Here is a 20034-nt window from a genome sequence, read left to right as displayed (position 1 = left end):
GTACAATATGAAAATGAAACTATACTGCACTAACACACACTAATACAGTATATAAAATGTACAGGTAAGTGATACAGGATTTGAGGCTAGAGCACAGAAATAGTGTGCACAAATTGCACTTGCAAGCTATGAATATAAACTACATGAAAGTTTTTCAAAACAGGAAATCAGCTGTAATAGGCAGCAGTATAAGAAGCTAGCCTGTGCAGCAAACATTTAGACATTGAGTAGATGTTGATACGATGGCCTGCTCGGGTGCTGAAAACAAATATAGCACCAAAATGAAAGTTGAGAAAGTTGAGAAAATCTGTCGTCTTCCACAGCTGCTATCATTCTGTCTATCTATCTATCTATCTATCTATCTATCTATCTATCTATCTGTCTATCTATCTATCTATCTATCTATCTATCTATCTATCTAAATCAGCACCTAAATATCTTTCTGATAGGGTTTAGGGTTAGAGTAGCTAGACCCCAAACCCAAATCTGTGGTGAAGCCTGACACCTAATGGTGAAAAGTAGGGTACTGCACTGGCCTTCTCCTATTGGCTGGTCTTTGTGCCAGGTGATGTCACCACCTGTTGTACTCTATAGTAGGGATGTACCCGAATCCGAATCCGTTATTCGGGAAAGCACAAATAATGCGATGGAAACAGATATTTCTTCTACCCGAAGTTGCTCGTTATTATGCGGTGAAAAAAAAAGCCATGACTGACATGTAAATAAAGGACTTGATTTTCCCTTTATCATTTGTAAAACAGAAAATGAAGTAGTAAAACACAAATGAAAAAAGCCCATTTTGGCACTGTAGCCGCTGTGCGTCTCTCAGCACCAGTGACACAGCAGAGAGAGAGAGAGAGAGAGAGAGAGAGAGAGAGAGAGAGGGAGAGAGAGAGCAGCACTCAGCAGAGGGAGGGGGGCTGTGTGTGCCCAGCCTGTGTGACACAGAGCTTCAGGAGAAAGCGAGGAGCATAAAACATTGTGCTTTTTTCCACGCATGAAAAAAAAACAAAACAACCGAGCCCGAATTGACCCGAGCCCAAATTATTTATTTAAAAACCAAGCCCGACCCGGGTTTGCAGACCTCTACTAGCGAGACAAAAGCCTGGTGTGGCAGCTGGATTTCTTTCAAACCTCCACAACCTACACATCAAAATGAAACTAGTTTAGTTTAGTACTTTGGTAGTTTTTAGCTGTACGTGTTAATTTCCTCCATTTAAAAAACCCAGTCGAAATATTGAAAAAAACAACGTTTTACCTTGTATTTCAGTCAATATTCATCCGTTTAAGATGTAACATACTGTATTTATCAGCCGTAGGTTTCATGGAATTTAGTTAAAAAGAAAAAAGAAAAAGAGAGAGAGAGATGAAAAGTACAGTATGAGGATGTGGAAATATATTTCATAATTAATTATATGCCAATATCAAATCAATTTGATGCTTTGAACCACGCCCACTTTCGGTCTTCTATCCGATTACAGATACAGAGACAGATCATTTTGTTGGTTGAACAGATACAGATAATGATGTCTCTGTACACCTCTACTCTATAGAGGGTGACATCACAGGGCACAGAGACCAGCCAATAGCAGATGGCCAGTGCAGTACCCTACTTTTCACCATTAGGTGTCAGGCTTCACCACAGATTCAGGTGGGGTTTAGTTACTCTTTAAGATGAATTTTTACCATGCCGTCGACATCGTATTTTGAAAATTGGCCACCTCCTGCAAGTCGCCATCCGTCAAAGGCTTACTTGGTGGCCAGACACGCCACTAGAGATGGATTTGCACTATATGGGATTGGAATGGCGTCTTTCTGTCTGTGCTGGCAGATGGATACGCCGCGCGATGGGTTTGGTACCAAGGCACAAGGACAAACAGCTTGTGAAGGGATGGCCCGGCTGAGAGAGAGCTTGTTGCGTGAGGGTAAGTGTCTTAGGGAGGGGGGGGGGGTGTCTGAAGTCTGAAGACAGCAAATCCTTCATGTGACTCTCTGTGTGCCATATGTGCCATCAGGTGTTCCAAAAAAAACAAAACCAAAGAAAAAAAAAGAAAAAAAAAGAAAAAAAAACGGCACCAAACAAAATAAGGCATCCTTCTGGAGCCTTGTGGGAAAGGGGAGCGTCCTCGTTTTTGATACCGAAGAAGTGCTCCCGCGACCCGCCGATGTGGAAGACGGCGCTCTGCTCCTCCGCTCGCTCGCCCGCCCGCCCTGCGGCCTCCCGGGAGAGAGAACGAGCCGCGGAACAAAACCGGAGAATGAACACACACACACACAAAGAAAAAAGAACAACAAGAAAAAGCCCATGAAGATCAGAGGTAAAGTCAGCCAGAGCTTGTCCAGGGGAGGAATGTGATTTGCAGCGAACCCCGAACTAAACCCCCCCCCCCCCCCCCGACAGCATCGCCCCCCTCCTTTCTCCCCCTCCCTCCGCCCCCCCCCCCCCCCCCCCGAGCTGCTGCGAAATGGCATGCGAAAAGAAGTCAACAACACCCAGAAAACAACAATCTCTCCTCGCCGGGGAATTATAATAAAGCAGTGACCAGCTTAAGGGATGACTTTTTAAGATGATGAAAGTCAAATCTGTGCATCAAAGCAAAGGATTAATAGGACAAAAAAAACAAAAAAAAGCCTAAGCCCGATTACAGTGTTTACCCAGCAGAAGTAAACCTCGGGGTTTAGGGTGGAGAAAGACAGGGGGATAGAGGTAACACTGTCTGATAGAAGAAAAGGATAGATCTTATCCATTGTATAACTCTGTAACTTCCTTTGTGTTGAAGGAAAAAATCCCCCCTCGGATACTCTTCCACTGTTCCATATTATCTGTGGTGTTCAATGCATTCCAGGACTTATTTTGTAAGGAAGTGTTCTAACTAACTTTTTTACCCTCGTCTAACTTGAGTCAGTGATTTTACATTTCCCAGAATGCCTTCTGACAGCCCCAAAGAGGGCGTGAACTTCCAATCAAAGGTGGGTGTCCGACTAGCCAGCTAGTTCTTGAACATTGTACGGTGTGTTATTGAATGTTGGTGCAAAACGGCCGCTCTAGAAAGAAGCCCTTGTTCTTTGTGCATATGCAGATGGTTATATTCAATGGAATTCTTTGTATTTGCATGGTATATCTATGTGTGTGTGTGTGTGCACGTGTCATATGCATATAGTGTTGCTGTGATATCTGGAAGAGGATGGCAACCTTGTGGATGCTGTTTCCCGACGCAGACTGATTTTCATAAAATATTAAAACTCATACTTAAGGAGGTCTAGACTATTCCCAGTGATAATCTCTAGAAGAAGAACTAGCCACGCTCTCTCCTACTTACATTTGCTGACATTTATTTTACACACCGATGTTTCAGTTGTTGTGCGTCATCGGGGTGTAGAAAGCAGTCCAGTAGTGGTGATCAATTATCAATCGGCAATTAGAGAGATTACAAACTACAATCCATAATTCAGTTCATTAATTAATCAACAGAAAACATGTTTTTCTATCCAGAGAGATATATCCTAGAGAATATACAATATAATCCGCAATTCTATCCTTTCCGTAAGAGTCACACACTAGTTATGGGCCTGGAAACAGCAGGTCTGAACTACTGCTGGATCCCCACTGTGTGTTGGTGTGTGTGTGTGTGTGTGTGTGTAAACTAAGTGCTTTCCTGAAAGTGTGAAATCATAAGTGCCTCTCAATGTGTGTGTGTGTGTGTATGTGTCTGTGCAAGTGGGAGATTAAGAGCATTTTTTGAGAATGCTCACAAATGTATGGCTATACTGTGTGTACCGTCTGAACTGTGTTTGCCACAGAGATCATTAGAGTGTGTGTGTGTGTGTGTGTGTGTGTGTGAGAGAGAGTGACTGTTATTTATGGCCTACAAACTCTGTGTCCCCTCACACAGTGTGGATTGCAGTAGTAGAAATGCTCAGCCTTTCCTCCACTTCTAGATCAAATACAAACAACAGTGAAAACCCACATATGAATTCAATGCACATGTGCTTTTTGGACACGTTGGTTTTCATACTGTATGTGAACACATTTTCTTTTCACGTTCTATTTTCCGACATCCCACGACAGTTTTTTACTTCATATGTGAACATTTTTTTCACATTTTCACCTGCCATTACACCTGACAATATGTGAAAACGTCATTACACATGCAAAGAGTTTCACCTTCACGTGGGAAATGGGAAAACATATGAAACCCAACATGTGTCCAAAAAGCACATGTGCACTGAATTCCCATGTGGGTTTTCACTGTAAGGGATTGCTACCACTTTTCAACGCGTTTAACTCGTTGGCGCGACCACATCCAACATGGACAATTGTTGCGGTGCTCCTTGTTATCGGCAGGTATTTTACAATCAACTGGTATTAGTATCTTCTTCTGAAAAACCTCAAGGAGCAAAGGAGACATCAGTGCCGCCATGTTTGTCAGCTTTGTTGACAGACTTCAGCAATTTGCGCTGCCAAGCAGGAGATATCGGCCCCTGCAAAGAATTCCCGCACGTTCTACTTGTGATGACCACTAGGTGGCCGACCTGAATGTTATTTCTCAGTCGGCAGCAGTGTTGGGGTCGTTACTCAAAAAAAGTAATGTATTACACATTACTCGTTACTTAAAAAAAAAAGTAATGCATTACATTACTTATTTACTCCCTGTAGAAAGTAATTCGTTACACTACTTGTTACATTACTTTTGCGTTAATCCACAACAACGGCGATTCTACTGTAGAAACTGGCAACATTTCCTCTACTATGTACGATGCTACTGCTTTTGTTACCTGTTGAAAATCAAGCTTCGGCAGCTTGGTTGGGGTCGACATACACTCAGCTTGGGCGTCACTCTGGGTCCGGGGGTCTTTCACTACTAGCTTTGTGTTAGCATGTTGCCTTTACAGGTGCTTGGAGAGATTTGATGTGGTGTTCACAGCAGTGGATCGTTGTTTCTGGCCTGGGCACAGTTTGCACTTTACCGTCACATTCTTGTCCTTTCGCGCAACAAATTGGAAGTAATGTGCATATCTCCACACCTCAAAAGTTGTAGACCGCTCTGCCATTTTTGTCCTATCTCCCGCACGAACTGTCTCTAGCCAAAGTCACACGAGAGGTCAGAGGTTGTATGAAAAGGCACGTTTGATGATTTTTTTTCTATCTACCTGGATAATCCTGCAGATTCCAGATCCCAGATCCTGCAGATAATTGAAGAATTTATGTAACGCAAGTAACGGCATAATTGTTTGATTAGTAACTGCAATGTGATTACTGAATTTAGGAACCGTAACGCATTACATTACTGCGTGACAGACAAATGTAATGTGATTACAGTAATGCGTTACTTTGTAACGCGTTACCCCCAAACACTGGTCGGCAGCTTGTATTTACGGTATATCTGATATGATGTGAACATGGCATAAACAGTCGTGGGTTGGTAACATCTCAAACACACGGTCTAACTCGCACACACCCCCACACATACAAATACACACGCGGGAAGTCCATACGTCTGTTTGAAAGGAAGGCATTTTAGGTGAGTTGTTGTGTAAGAGCCGGAGCATCGATCCACTCTAAAAGCAGGCCCAAAGCAACGGCTGTCACTCCCCCTGACCTACTTCAACTATCATCCAAAACAAAAGACTAGGCGCGAGAGAGAGCGGCGAGAGAGAGAGAGGCAGCGAGACAATGACTAGAGTCACCATCGGTGCTAATTCTCTTTCCACGCTCCTCCTTTTATCTCTCTCCGTAATGTTTTCTCTGGAGAGTAGCGCAGGGGGAAAAAAAGAAAACGAGGGGAAACAGAAGGACTTCAAAAGAGGCCTTGAAACACGTTGAGAAAGACTAATGGTCAGGAATCAACAGCCAGAGGACAGGAAGGACGGATGATGTCTCCATAGTTATTTTCCTTGTTTGCTCTTTATCGACTAATTCCCTGAGTCCATATTCCTCCGGTTTTTGCATCATTTCCCATGTGTGCCCGTTTCTCCACCCCTTGCCTTTCACCGTACTTTGGTAAAATGCACTGAAAACATGTGAAATGAAATCCCAAAGTTGGACAACTACTCAACATCACACGGTACCCTCCGTATCACATGGAATTATTCATCGCGGCTGCGATCCGAAGGGGCGAAACTGAATCATCGGAAAGGGCACGGCTCGGAGGAGTCACGGCACGGTGCGCGCTTCATCTTCCCTTTCTCTGCCTTTCTTTTTCGGTCCTTCCCCCCCCCCCCCCGAATGTCTTGCTGTAACTCGGGGGGGGGGCAACCTCGAAATCCCCCTCCATTACGCCTGCGGTCGCCACCACGAGCCTCGACCCAACGCGACACCGGAGCCAGCCGAGGAACCGCTCGAGACTGAGTCCGATCCATTTGACGTGATGTTCTATTCAGCCGCGGTTCTCTACCCTCGAAATGAGAGCAAAATGTTTCAGCCCTCTTTGACGGATGTGTGCAGAACTTTACGTAATCCTCCGCTATCTTTGCAGAATTCATTAATGCCGAGTGAAAGTAGGCTGGATGGGAAGACAAGTTTTGTACGGTCCCACGGCGCATTCATGACAATGATGTATATAGTTCTTTCTGGATTGTTGGATTGTTGGATTGTGTGAAACTTAAAAATAAAAAAAAGTTTAATTTTCACAATCATGGAGCTTTTCCCTCCTTTTATTGATAGGATACTGCTTGTCTAGGATCCATACTTCAGCGTTCTGTGTTGTGTCAGACAGAGCCACAAAACTCTAGGCTATCTCTCCCGCTCTGTGCTGGGTTCAGGTGTAAAGTGCTACAAGCTGCTGTTCCCTAACACCAGGATAACATTTAATCCATAATGCGCTTCTGTTGCTGCACACTATGTGAAGCATTCTACACGAAGATCCTGTGGTTCAAACAGGGGCGGACCGGCCATCTGGAGTAGCAGGAGTTTTCCCGGAGGGCTGGTTGACTTGTGAGCTGGCGGTGAGTCCAGCAACACTGATGAAGTCCCACGTTGTTTGGTAGTCCTGCTGTAGACTGGCCCACCGGCTCCGTACAAGTGTGTGTGTGTATGTACGTGCGTGTGTGTGGGGGGGGTCATAAGTTCATCACATCTCATGAGTCCATCTTTGTCTCCTAGCCAGCTTTACTTTGGTACATTCTACCTTTCAGACACTGCATTGACAATAACAGACTTATTGTGTGTAACAAATGAACATTATGCTGCCTTCCAGTAGCTGTGTTTCACCCATTTCAGCTGAAACCTTTCCATTCCAACCTTTTCTTCCCAAGCAAAATATGGCATTGCTTTTGTTGTTAATTTAATTTGAGGGAATTGTTTAAGCTGTTTTTATGTCAGCTGATACATAACACATAGGCCTGGTGCTATTCAATGCAGACTAGTAGTTGCTGAGAAGGGTGAGGCTTCTCCTCATTCCAAAACAAAAATGTCATTGTTTCAGTTTTATTGTTTGGTTTGTAATTGTTTATTTGAATTGTTTGGATTATTTCTATGTTGAGCTGTCCATGATGCTGAAAGTGCACATAATGCATTTAAGTTGAAGTCCGAAAATATACCATTATTGATGCAAACCAACTTGAATCCTCGCTTTTTTTTCTCTTTTATGTTTTTTTTTTTCCGCACATTAGCTCTTGAAACGGGTCCCCAGATGCTTAAGGCCACCTCTGCTGCCTTCAAGGTGCTGCCGGACATATCAGAATGAGCTGAGCGCACATGAATGATATAAAAAAGAGAGATCAAACATGGTTATCAGTATTGTAACTTCAGATGAAACATTCTAATCTATAAAGTTTTGTTGCAACTCTAATTCACTGACTAAATGTTTTTATGAAAGGGTAAAACAGTATTGGTGTAAGTTTGCGCATGCATTATCAATGCATAAGTAGAAAAAAATCCAATGCAATGAATCTGCAACGCCATAATGCAGCAATCAACAGTCAGTCATTTGAAATGAATGAACCTCTATTTGAGAGCAACGCATTCAATACATTAAAAGTGCCATGTGTAGCATTTTTAAAGAGCACCAAACCCAAATCTGTGTAAAGTCTGATGCCTGGTAATGGTAAAATAATGTCACCTTCTATAGAGTACAACAGGTGGTGACATCACCTGGCACCAAAGATCAGCCAATAGCAGAAGGCAAATTCAGTAGCATGCTTTTTACTTTTAGATATCAGGCTTTACACAGAGTTGGGTTTGGTGTTAAATTGCTCTTTAACCATGATTATATTAATGTCAACTTCATTGTAATTACCGTAAACAAGGTCAAGACGATTTCCAGCCTCCATCTCACAGCAGTGATATTGTTTGTGTTAGTGTTTCTCAACATGAAGACATTTCCCATAATCCCTGTTGCTTCCTCTTACAAAGAGGATCTTTGCCCTCTAAATAGCACACAATGTAAAATGCAGCGTAAAGGCCGGTGGGAGCTGTCAATCTTCTCTGTGATGGTCTCATTTGTTTGGTAATGTCTCAAAATTAATGTGGATATGATTTATTTATGTTACAATGCTACACACAGCACCTTTACATGTGATCCTGCAGTGGATATCGCATTGGGTCCTGGAGACAAACCACTCCCTATCTTGAATAAAATACAACAAAAACAGAACAGTTAAGTGTATTATTGAATTTTCTGTTTGGCCACGTTGGCCTTTTGGTTGAATAAGGTGAGGGGTTTTTGGTCCTACATACACTGCAGCAGTATTGAAAGAGATAGTCTCTGTGCTCCTTAGGATTCAGTACATGGATTTTTCTCTGAGAAATGATATTGATATGTCATATTTATGAACGTTTGGGGACTATGTAAAGTGAGAGAAGAGGGTCTTACTGGTTGTATTTTAATGTCAGTTATACATGCGAGGGCTGCCGGCACTGTAGATACTGGTATACTCAGTTCTCCTTGTGTGTGTGTGTGTCTGAGTAAGACTGTGTGGGAGTTGGTGAGTTTCTGCTGTGTTTTCAGTTACTTTTTCCTCCGTTTTGTTGTGAGCGCTTTTGTTAAAGAACATCAGAAGTCAAAGCCGCGCTCTTTGGCTTTCTGTCTTACTGTTGCCGCCGTCTTCTTGATCATTCTCTCTCCAGCTCATCAGTCTTTCTACTGTGTCTCCACTGCCGGCTTCACATTGACCCACCCTCCTAACTCCACGCCAGGAAAGCCAATACTTCATCCACATTTGGCTTCTCCCAGTGGTGCTCTTAAGCAAACTCATTTGGTCTCATTAGGGAGCGAGTCTGCCAAGTGTTCTTTGGACTGGGGGGAAGGAAGAGGAGAAATGAGGACAATTCCTTCTCAATTGCTTCTCAGGCAACGCTGGACGGGCTGCTCTGTTCAGAACGGCATTTCTTACCTTAGTTTATCATCACTTTCAGTCAGAAGTCGTGAATTGTCATCACATATACATCTGATTCAATATGATGATTTGGGGGTTTGACATATTTTACTGAAACAATCTTTGTTTTGGAGGTACAAACTATTGTTCTTTCTTCTCAAATCCTTCCCTTTTCAGGTGTTTCCTAGATTGTGAATGGGTGACAACTTTGCAGTAATAATGACAGGGAAACTTCAACTGGTTATTGTTAAAGGTGCAGTGTGTAGCATTGTTAACATCAATATATCAATGTCAAATTAATTGTGACAAAACAAATGAGACCATGGTGGAGGCGATTGGTCGCCTCTGTCTCACACCAACGGTATTGTGTTTCTCCAAGTGTTTCTCCAAATTAAGACTATATTTCCCATGTGCCCCATTGCTTCCTTCTGTTCACAAACCTGGAATATAACGCCACGCCTCAGCTAACTTAACTTTGTAAATCTTTAGCTTATCCAGATAAAATACTGAATCGTAACTTCAGTGCTGCCTGCAAGTGTTTTGCTTAGAAATTAGAATTAGCTAAATGTTAAATGCCAGATAAATAACTTGGAGGGCATGGAGGGACATTTTTCGTTTTATGTATTTACTTTTTCCAGTTTTCTTTTAAATGTTTACTATTATATCCTCTCCATATATTGAACTATATGCCTCATGCCTTTCTGTTACTTTTACATAAGTGCTCCATAAATAAGGTTTATTGTTATTATTATTCTTAGTAGTAGTAGTCAAGTCCTGCACTGTAATTGCTTAAATTGCTGTGAGTCAAGCGGAGTGGAGTGCAGTTTAGCGAGTGTGTTTGTATGTGTGGAGAGAGAGAGAGAGAGAGAGAGAGAGAGAGAAAGAGCGAGGGAGACAGTGTGTGTGTGAGTGAGAGACAGACAGAATTGCGGCATGGCAGGCTACAGAAAAAAAAAGGCCACATTATAATAATTACAGGAAGAGGGAGAGTATATGTGCAGCATCTATGCATTACAATGAGTGCATAGATAGTATGCTGTTAAAAATGTGCTGATAGGAATTTAAGTTTTGGCCTAGAATTAGAGATGGCAAGCTTAAAATGAAATATGATTAATATTTCTGCACTGCACTGTAATTTGTGTCTGTTTTTCACGATCATGACTTTATATGATTATGATTATTGGTGCTTTACGGTCTACTGTCCTATAGGTCCGCTACACCAGTTCATCCTGGACCATTATATTCTGATTCCCGGGAAAATTACGAGACCAAGGATATTACATGTTCATAACCAACTGTTGTCATCCATTCATTCATTCACTTTTAGTCAGATCTATTGTATTTTGCGGTTGAAATTGTGATGAACTTGTGATTAAATAGTGATTAAGGGGTAAGGTCAGCTGGAAGGCATCTGAGCAAATCAGATGTAAGAAAATAAAACTCGATGGGTTCAAGAATATGTCAGGCGAATGCAAAATCGGGATTGGAATTCGATTGGGATCCTGAAGGCCTTTGGAAGTCAGATTTTGTTATTCACCTTAACAAAGCATGCAGTAACACAACAAGTATTTCTATTGATTCTGATTATAAAGCCAGCAGAGATTTGTAATCAGTTCTCACCCCTTTACTGAGTCAGATTTTTCAAAGTGTGCCTTGTAAGAGTCACCAAAGGGTCAACAATAAAAAAAAATCATTGTTGCCAAATGATGATCCATCAGAGCATATAACATTTTACCTGCCATTTGATGAGATTTTGTCTCTCAAACCAAAATCTGAGAATATTTTTATTGTCAGATATTATTTTTTTCCAGAATTCCATGACTGTCTGTATTGAGATAACAGAGTAACTATGATCAAAACAGTCATTCTTCTACATTCTCTAATTGTGTTAACTTGAAATGAAATAATGCTGAATTTTAACAATTCATCAATTTGCTGGGGCCCCCCCTGGAACCCCTTCAGGGACCCCTGGTGGTCCCCGAACCCCACGTTGAGAACCACTGGTCTAGAGGCCTACCTGTCGTCGTTGCTGCAAAACAGTGCTACCTGACCAGACTGGACTCACTCTGAACTCAACAAGTTACCGTCCAAAAACTTTATGGATGCTTCCAAACTAGGTGGAGTTTAACATGACATTAAACAGCTGCGATGATGGACAGGTTTGTCAACAAGGATTAAAACAAAGTAGAGAAAAGACTGAAGTCAGCACCTCATGTGCGCATAGCCCTGTCATCCTGCCAGTCTAACCTGGCTGTCATCATGGAAAACAAACAGACCCCCCTGTGTGACAGCAACTCAGCGGTTCAATAAAACGACAGACTGAAACAAGCTGACGGTGAAATAAATGGCAGACAGACACCTCACACATGTAAAATGAATGGAATCGATTTACTCTTGTCGGATAGGTATTTCCATTTGCACTTGATCATACTACATATTAATAATCCGACATATTAATGTGGTTACTTTTTCTGTTTGGGTGCATTCAATTAATACTCAGAATGACTAACAAAAGCACTGATGCGCTAGTATTTAATGAGATCAGGTTTGATGGATACAGCTAAAATCCTCCAGCCATTTCCAGCCATATTTCTTTAAAAACACAAGCATGACTGATACTTGTGATATTGATTAATGATCAAGTGATCTCAGCTCTCTGGCTCCCTAGTTCTTCTATGGGGAATGCAGTAATGTTAGGCTCACATACATACATAGGAGCACTGCTTAATGTTGCGTGATGCTATGAATTTCATCTATAGACCGAAATAGCAAAGGTTTGGCCAATTTATCCCATCAAGTGTTAAATCCAAATAGCGGCACCTAGGCACTTGAAAATGCGAGTCTCAGTCTTCCAATAAGAGAACTGCAGTGTGTGAGGATGTAACCCGAACCAACTACAGGAAACGACCCCAAAACGGAAGTATTTATGGGCATAAGGAAGCACATGTTGACACTTCACTGAGGGCATTCAGTGATGCTCGTATTCAGCTGTGTGTTCATGTGTTCTTAAATGATATGAGCACCAGAGAAGGTAAATCACGGCAAAGAGCTCAGACAAGTCCATCATGCTTAGCTAAAGTTGCAGGGACAGGAATAAAGAAACAAGCTAATCGTGAGTCCATGATGTGACTTTTGTTTACAAGCCCTGGTTCACCTGTAATTTGAGAGTGTGAACCTAAATGACCCAAATACAAAAAATGCAGCAAAGTTAACTTTTCCACTCTTGCCTTGCCAGTGATTCTCAACCTTTTTCATATCAAGGACCCCTAAGTTAGTCCCCATTAGGGCCACGGACCCCCATTTGATGAGATGTTGTCTCTCGAACCCAAATCTGAGAATAGTTGTGTTGTTAGATATGATTTTTTTTTATGATTTTCCAGAATTTCATGACTATCTGTATTGTAGGTAGAGAGATAACAGTGAAACTATGATCAAAACAGTCATTCTTCTACATTCTCTAATTGTGTTAACTTCTTGTAAATGAAGTAACGCTGACGTTTAACAATTCATGAATTTGCTGGGGACCCCCCCTGCAACGCCCTCAATGACCCCTTGTGGTCCCCGGACCCCACGTTGAGAACCACTGCCTTAGACCTACGAAAACAAACTGTAGGCTTAGGTGTATATGCGTGTGTGTGTGTGTGTTCCTCACCTGTTTGTAGGAGACGTAGATGGGTCTGCTGAAGATGATCCACTCCACCACCTTGCTGCAGGGCGGCGTGGTCAGAGAGCCGGTGTACCGGTAGTAACTCCCGAGCGCGGACGGCAGCAAGTCCTTCAGCACGAACGGCTCGAGGAAAGTCTCTTTTTCTGCGGGAGAAGGGCAGGGCCAAGCGTTCGGATCAATACAACACGATCAACGCAACACTTCTTATTTCACTCCAAGCTAAGGTGACCATGGTTTTTGGAGCAAGTCCAGGCGCTACTGTTTCACAGCTATTGGGTTTATGCTATTGATTCCATTTGCATTGTGCCTGCCCTGCTCAGTGTCCACTATTGACACACACAATTGCATTGAACACCTATAATTACACCTGCCTTCATGTTGGCCGGCATACACAATAAAATCAACATTACAACACCGTGCTGCCAAGCCCAAATGTTGATATTGTAGAATCATGCACAGACGAGCAACCGGTGTGTGTGTGTGTGTGTGTTCCAAGCAAAAAAAAATCACAGCCAAAATGAAACACACTACACCCTTGTGGTCTATGAGGACATGGGAAATATGTTCTAAATGAGATGATGAAAGAGGCTCCGAGCAAGAAACTCTGATTAACTTTTTAAATTGCATTTTTAGTGAGAGCAATCCAGATCCGCTAAAAGGGCACTTGAAACAAGAGAGTTTAAGCAATGACAATGACATTTATTTCACTTACAGTTACTGTCCTTGAGGTAACAGTGACCCAGGAAGGGATGTTAATTTGTGCTCTAGGTTGGATGTAAAAATGATGCCGAATGAGAAAGACAAACTCGCTGATTTAAAGAAACACATTTAGGAACATCAGCCGGGTGATCGTGATCAGATAGGAGGCTTTTATCTCCCTCTGCACGAAAGTTCAGCTTCGGGTGTCGCTGGTAATAGAGAGAGCAAGAGGTCGACAGGTGCAAGGAGTATTACTTTGCGTTGCCACGTTTGACAATGTGCAAGACCGTCTAATTAGCACAGAGGATAATGTTATTGAAAATGAAAATAGAAAGAAGGAGTAACGCCTGCACACTTGCTCCATGCCACAAAAGTTTAATAGTGACACCCTTAACACCCTTCTATAAAAAGCCAGCTAGATCAAATCACAATTAAAAAATGTTTAATTATATAAATACAACAGGTCTTTTTTCCTTATTGTGTGTTTTTTTCCTTTTTTCCTTATTATTTTTTCTGCGATTGCGATTTGATCTAGCTTACTTTTTATAGAAGGGTGTTAATTCAATTTCTTACATGAATTTAAGATTTCTTCTTTTCCTCTAACTTAATACAATATTTTTGAACGTAGGTGATGTCGATTTTGATATATGGGATGTTGTATCTGATATTATGTTTATGCTTATATATAAGATATACATGTATTTTGATATTTGGCTTTTGTACTACTGTTTTTTTCTCTATGTATCTGTTTTCTATGTACTTTATTGAATTGTTAATTATTTTTGGATGTTTATCACCCTGGGCGGTTTGGATGGTTAACCACACCTGCCATCATAGAGCTTGTCAGCCTATGGGTGAGCATGATGTATAAATATGGGCGTGGTTTCCATTTTTCAAACATTTTGACCTGATAAAGATCCAAGTAGGATCGAAACGTTGTCACTATTAAACTTTTGTGGCATTTTGTGGCAGTGTGCAGGCGTTACTCGTTTTCTGATAGCCTTGCACCTACATGATGTGCGTATAATTACTCTCCTTCAACTTGAAAATAAAAATAGACAAGAGAAAGTTAGCGATTGCTCCCGTTTGCTCTTGAAGAAGAGGATGAGGAGTATATCTTCACATTGACATAAGCATAGCTAAAGTTCAGACATGTTCAACATGGCGCTCCCACAGTAGACTGCTAGTCTGCCACAACCACACCATTGAAAATAACTGAAAAAAAAGAAGAAAAAAAGGTGCATGTGCGTTCAAAAAAGTGTCGTATGCGATCATGGCCTAAGACAGTGCGCTTAGCATCAAGCTGTTTTTCCGTGTCGTATAAGCCAGAACATATCTCTGCGCCACATGGGTCCGACATATTTTTTGTTCATCCAAAAAGTGGGACCGTCTCCATTTGGGTGACTGCTGTCAAATCGCCGGACTTTCTGTAAACAGGCCGCGGTCGCTTTTGGCATCTTCTTCAGAGTCTGGATCCCCACCAGCCTCCATCCCAACTGTTTTGTGAAGCCGTACATGAATTCCTCATTCCAAAGATGCTCAGTCTTACTGAAAGCAATGGGCCTTTTTTCCCTCCACTATCCTATCATGATGGCAATGGTTGTCAGTCAGGCACACCAACAATGGGTCAACAGCCCACCTGCTGTCCCAGCTAAAAACAGCAGAAATTCTGGGGTAACTCACTACCATCCGCTGCCAAAAAAAAAACTGCTGAGGTATCCCACCGGAATCAAGATAGCAGCTGTGTGTAAAATCCTCTCAAATATGCCACGGGAACAAAAGGACGACAGATAAATGGATGCCTCTGCCCCAAATTTCCAATACATAACTAAACTGGAAATCCTATTGAGGAGGGGATGAAAAAGGAGCTTAACATGCGAGCAGTGTGCAGCGGAACCACATCAGATTGGATGTGAAAGAGAGCGCTTTGGGATTAAACCAGCCCCCCCCCCCATCAGGGAAGGAACGGAAGTAGAACAGACTGAGAAAACGAAAAGAGAGAGTCCCTCTACTACCGGCGCTCGCTCGGGCCGACGCGGCACTTCGGATCGGCTTTCGGAAACCACCGCGAGCCGTTTCCACCCTTTAAAAAATTAATTGCCAATCAGGGGGTCGCGGAGTGCCGGAGTCGGCGGCGACTTCGAGCCGCTGCGAGACACTGAATTAATGGACTTGTAATTTGCGCCGGTGGAGGAGGGAAGGGTGGGGAGGGGGTTCAATCCGATGCGGTGACATGAGAGCAGCGGGAGCGGAGACGCTTGAGTAGGTAAACAGAGGAAAATGACACAGTGCCGTCACAGAGGGGTGTGTAAATATACATCTATATGCAACGCGGAGGCAAATGACAACCCTTTCCGCGCCTCGATGTACTGTACTGCACATATTCCAACCGAAGACTTCTTAGGCGGTTATCCCCTGAAAAGCCGGTGACATGCTGTGTCGCACTCCAGGCAGATATCGAGAGAATTCTCCATCCTCCCCCCTTCCCCGTCCCTCGCACTTTCCACACTTCCACGTCCCTCTCCTTCCAATCGTACGGCACGTCAAGACACTTCCACAGACTTGAGTCGCAGAGTTCCTCGCACCCGAGAGAAGTCGAAGATCTGGAGGTATTTTCGAGGCCCTGTCTCAGACGATAGCGATGGGGACGGAGGACAAAGATCAGGAAAATACCCCGACGCTCCGACGTGAGGTAGAATTCCGCACGGATCCTCCGTCGTACCGAGTTTTTTTCCCCGGGAAAGGCGAGACGCTCCACGCCGCTCGTTCCGTCTGCGGGCGATAACGAGGCGCGGTGACATTTGCATGCGATGATGAAATGTACTTTGTTCCTTCGACCGCACTTATCTGCGCTTATTCAAAGGGAACAAAGGCGGTACATGCTCCTGTGAGAGACTGGAATGGGCCAGAGAGTTCACATAAAGTCCATCTATGTGTTGATTTGTTTGGGTTTGACTGATATGTTTCTTTGCAAGGCCGGTACCGATATTTTCGGATCGATGCCCACCGGAGCCGATATTTTGTATTCAATATCTTGGAATTTCACCATTCTCATGCCCAAAAAACTATAAGCACATTCCCTCAGAATGTTTTCTGAGGGAATTCTTGTCAGGGTGGAAAAGCATTAAGACCATCATGGGACACTAAAACTCTCCACTGAAAGCCAGACAAATGAAATTCCTTTAGGGTTAGCAGTGACCCACCACACTTATTCAATGGCAGGGAGAAACTATGGGATACCTTACTGCCTTGAATAATTTAAAAAAACACAACGGAACTATTAAACAAATAAATAAAATGCTCAAAGCAAATACAATTCCAGGTCGGGTTTTCCAGACTGTTTTTCTGTAGCTGTAGGATTAAATTGACTGGCTGATATCTAATAATTAATAAAAATTCAAATCAGCCTAATATTTTTGACAAGCCATCAGTTTACCCCTGGCCTTAACACACGTACACACACACACACACACACACACATACAGAGGCCACTGGTTTGTGCATTTAATCCCACGTGGAGGATAAACAATTATTTCGGATCTTAAACTCCTAAAACTGGTGCTGATGGTAAAACTGAGAGAAATATCTTTGCATTACCATACACCGTTCAAATCAATTCAAATATTATAGCCCAAAGCTTTACAATAGAAACACTAAAACACTAACAAAACCACACTAAATGCAATAATAAAACCATAATAAAAGCGCACAATAAATCACAGCATGTACCATCTGTTGATAAGACCAGACAGGGAGTCTATAGCTCAGTATTTTCCAATAAAAAGCTACTTATCAGTGAAAGAATACAGAGTTCTATCCAGGCCTAAAATGCCACATCATTTCATGTGCAAATTAAGCAATCTAACTGCAGAGGAGATAAATGAGCCCGTGGTTCTTTTCTTCTGGAGTTTAAACTGCCCTCAAACACCCTGGATTTCAGAAGTGAAATATCTCAGCTTGGTGCGATGTGCAACACTGTCCCTGTATGACTTTTCCGACACCTACTTTCTCTACAAAACCCGGTATTGGAGTTTTCAAATGTCAGTCATAACTATATTTACCCCCTTTCACCAGAACAGCCAGTAATGCTTAATGGTTCTCTGCCCATGGAAACAGACTCAAGACGCAAACAAGCACCTGACTCATTCTGACAGAGCACCAGACTTCTACTGACTTGTGTTTTAGGCAATAAACCGAGGCTATATTTGCATATTCATATGGCATTGTCCTTTTCAGTGCGGCAGAATGCATGTCACTTTCAACTGACTCTAAAATTGGCCTATAAAATAATCAAATATGTTTAAGAAATGCTATGCTGCTTTATAATAATGATGATCACACATCCAACTTTTTCTTTTTATTTCAATTGCACAGGCTTGTGTTCACTGTTTTCCCTCATGCATTCATTTTAATGTGCTGTTCTAGCTGAAGTGGTGAAAGCAATTTGAAACCTTTCCATTGCAACAGTGTATGTATTGATGTAGTCGCACTGCTGTGAGATCAGCCTACTTCCTCCTTACAATTGACACTTGTGAGGAGCATCACCAGTGGACCATCATTACAGTGATCAGCCTTCCAGTATTGATGTGAATGAATCAGAGGTAAATACTCTTCTGCTGAGACCGGTGAACAAGCAGTGAGAAGATGTGGAATTGATTGAACACCGCCGTGCTGAAAATAAATAGAATGAATCTCGGCGTCTGCCAGTGAAAACCAGAGAAAAATATTTTCCCATCGTGAAAGGGTTACATAGAGGAGAGACAACTAGAAGCAGACAGTTTGCCATTGAACTAGAGCAGTGGGAAGTAAAGGTGTCGAAGTTTTTCTTATTTAACCATGACCAAAACTTTAAAGGTCCCATATTCTAGACTTTCCAGAGTTTTATTGTGTGTCTTGAGGTCCATTCAAAGCTGTGTGTGTGGTGTCATGTACCAAAAACACTCTCGATCCATTTCTCCACGTTCATTTTCCAGCATCTCTCTGAGCCCTACCAAGAACAGGCCGTTTCTGTCGCTGTGTCTTTAAGGCTCATTAATATTAACGACCCCTCTGTTCTGATTGGCTAACCGTTTCGAGAGTGAAACGTGAGACGCTGCGGCCCGGCAGCTACAGGTAGGGAAAACTCTCTGGTAATAAACAATGACAACCGCTTTGTTAGTCTATTATTTCTTACAAAAATGATACTTTTGATACTTTTGCACATCCAACTCCTTTATAATCAAAGAGGCAAGGGGAATCCTGTTTTACACTATATGGGACCTTTAACCTAGCTGTTTTATCTGCCTGTTCTTAACTGTTAGCTAACCTTTTTCATATGACGAACAAGAGGAAATTGAAAGTCACATAATCCATAATCCATCAGTAACCTTACTGTCTGCTTTCTTCTCCCAAGTCTGCTACTTTTGCTTAAACTCAACCTGCCAAAGCGGGTTACGAAATGGATTCAATAAACCTCCGATAAAACAAGGTCATCATTTTACCACGGACGTTAAAAGAGTTCATTTTCTGCCGGATAACCGAACCCTGATGCGCCCTCTTACAGATTGCATCTGTATTTGTCTTTAAAAAAAAAAAACGTCTGCTCTCCACAACGGCTCTCAGATATTTATAGTTATCCGCCAATTCAATTTCCTTGGCTTTTATTGCAGTGGGTTCGGGAAGAGGTTGTAACCTTCTACAATCTACTGCCGTGTCTTTCGTTTTGAGAACATTCACTTCAAGGCAGAATTGAGCGGTGCAAACGCAAAGTCATCACCGACATGTGCCGCTGACACTTTGCCGCTCTGGAAAACGGCGAAGAATCCGCTGCAAACTTAACAAAATGTACAACATCTCTGAAATCTCCCTTTAGATTCAGAGGCACTAGATGAAGGAGTGTAAATACAGCGTGTTCCACCCTCCTCCCTGCCCTATATGCAAACTGCTCTAACGCATGATCAGCTCGTTTCAGAATATGTACTTTTATCAATTTCTCAAACGCTTTCATCTCTAGGGAAGCTGATGCCACTGGCCTGAAATCATTTACCTCCCTGGGGTGGCTCTCTTTGGCAATGGGGAACAACAGTGTTTCTCTCTCTCTCTGCAGCCTAAGTGATTTTTGTGAAAATGTAAAATTAAGAAATATGCAAATGTGTCTTAAGCGCAGTCCCTTCCCGCAGGCGTTATCGGGAACTGCCCGGGCCCTTCAGCGTCACATGTCCACATACGTGCAACAGCTTTCTGACAACTGTGGCAGCCACATCCACAAACATGTCTGGCAACATCATGTCTAGCAACGCAAGTGTGAACACACCCAGTGGAGTGACATACATACACACACACTAGGGTTCAACCGATATGAATGTTTCTTTAAA

The 20034-nt window shown here is 42.5% G+C and overlaps 1 protein-coding gene across 1 annotated transcript in view; it reads right to left on the bottom strand.

Moving 5' to 3' along the window:
* Positions 1 to 20034, bottom strand: part of LOC139655556 (receptor-type tyrosine-protein phosphatase gamma-like) — a gene marked incomplete at both ends in the record, with an annotated part of 116496 nt that overhangs the window by 29043 nt on the left and 67419 nt on the right. Inside the window, one exon of the mRNA XM_071532994.1 lies at positions 12968 to 13125. Coding sequence (XP_071389095.1) covers positions 12968 to 13125 — 158 coding nt within the window. The remainder of the gene's footprint in view (positions 1 to 12967; positions 13126 to 20034) is intronic.

The sequence above is a fragment of the Centroberyx affinis genome, unplaced genomic scaffold, assembly GCF_046629955.1.
Source record: "Centroberyx affinis isolate AG114_WGS23_722 - 3 ecotype Tasmania unplaced genomic scaffold, CSIRO-AGI_Caff_v1 ptg000157l_1, whole genome shotgun sequence".
Classification (NCBI taxonomy): Eukaryota; Metazoa; Chordata; class Actinopteri; order Beryciformes; family Berycidae; genus Centroberyx; species Centroberyx affinis.
This window is presented reverse-complemented; position numbering and strand designations above follow the sequence as displayed.